A 358-nucleotide genomic window follows, 5' to 3' on the forward strand; every position below is an offset into this window, starting at 1 on the left:
GAGCGGGGACTAACGAAACACACACGTCGTCGGGGTCGTAAGCAACGAAATACAGCGAGGGGTTTGGTGACGTGTCCCGTAGTGGTCCCGGGCTGGAACGCAGGAAGGGGTTAACAGGGGCCGCGCCACAGCCACCACCCCGGACTCAGGTTCACTTCAGGTCCCCGTCCCCTTCGCCTTGGATGGACTTTTTGATGCGCAGCAACATGGTCGTGAGCCACTGGTCCAACCGCGAGATGGAGTCGAATTCTTTAACCTATGGGAAAGGAAAAAAGGGTTGAAGTTAAAGTGGTGCGAAAGCGACGGGGAGTGGGCGACAGCAGCAGCAGCAGCGCTGGGGGGGCTCTGGAAACTGTCC

The 358-nt window shown here is 58.9% G+C and overlaps 1 protein-coding gene across 1 annotated transcript in view; it reads right to left on the reverse strand.

Annotated features, from left to right (window-relative positions):
- Nucleotides 1–122: 122 nt before the first annotated feature.
- Nucleotides 123–358, reverse strand: part of LOC104492309 (beta-soluble NSF attachment protein) — a gene marked incomplete at its 5' end in the record, with an annotated part of 1,780 nt that continues 1,544 nt past the window's right edge. Inside the window, one exon of the mRNA XM_010134849.1 lies at nucleotides 123–256. Coding sequence (XP_010133151.1) covers nucleotides 152–256 — 105 coding nt within the window. The remainder of the gene's footprint in view (nucleotides 257–358) is intronic.

The sequence above is a fragment of the Buceros rhinoceros genome, unplaced genomic scaffold (assembly GCF_000710305.1).
Source record: "Buceros rhinoceros silvestris isolate BGI_N320 unplaced genomic scaffold, ASM71030v1 scaffold43994, whole genome shotgun sequence".
In the NCBI taxonomy this organism is placed as follows: Eukaryota; Metazoa; Chordata; class Aves; order Bucerotiformes; family Bucerotidae; genus Buceros; species Buceros rhinoceros.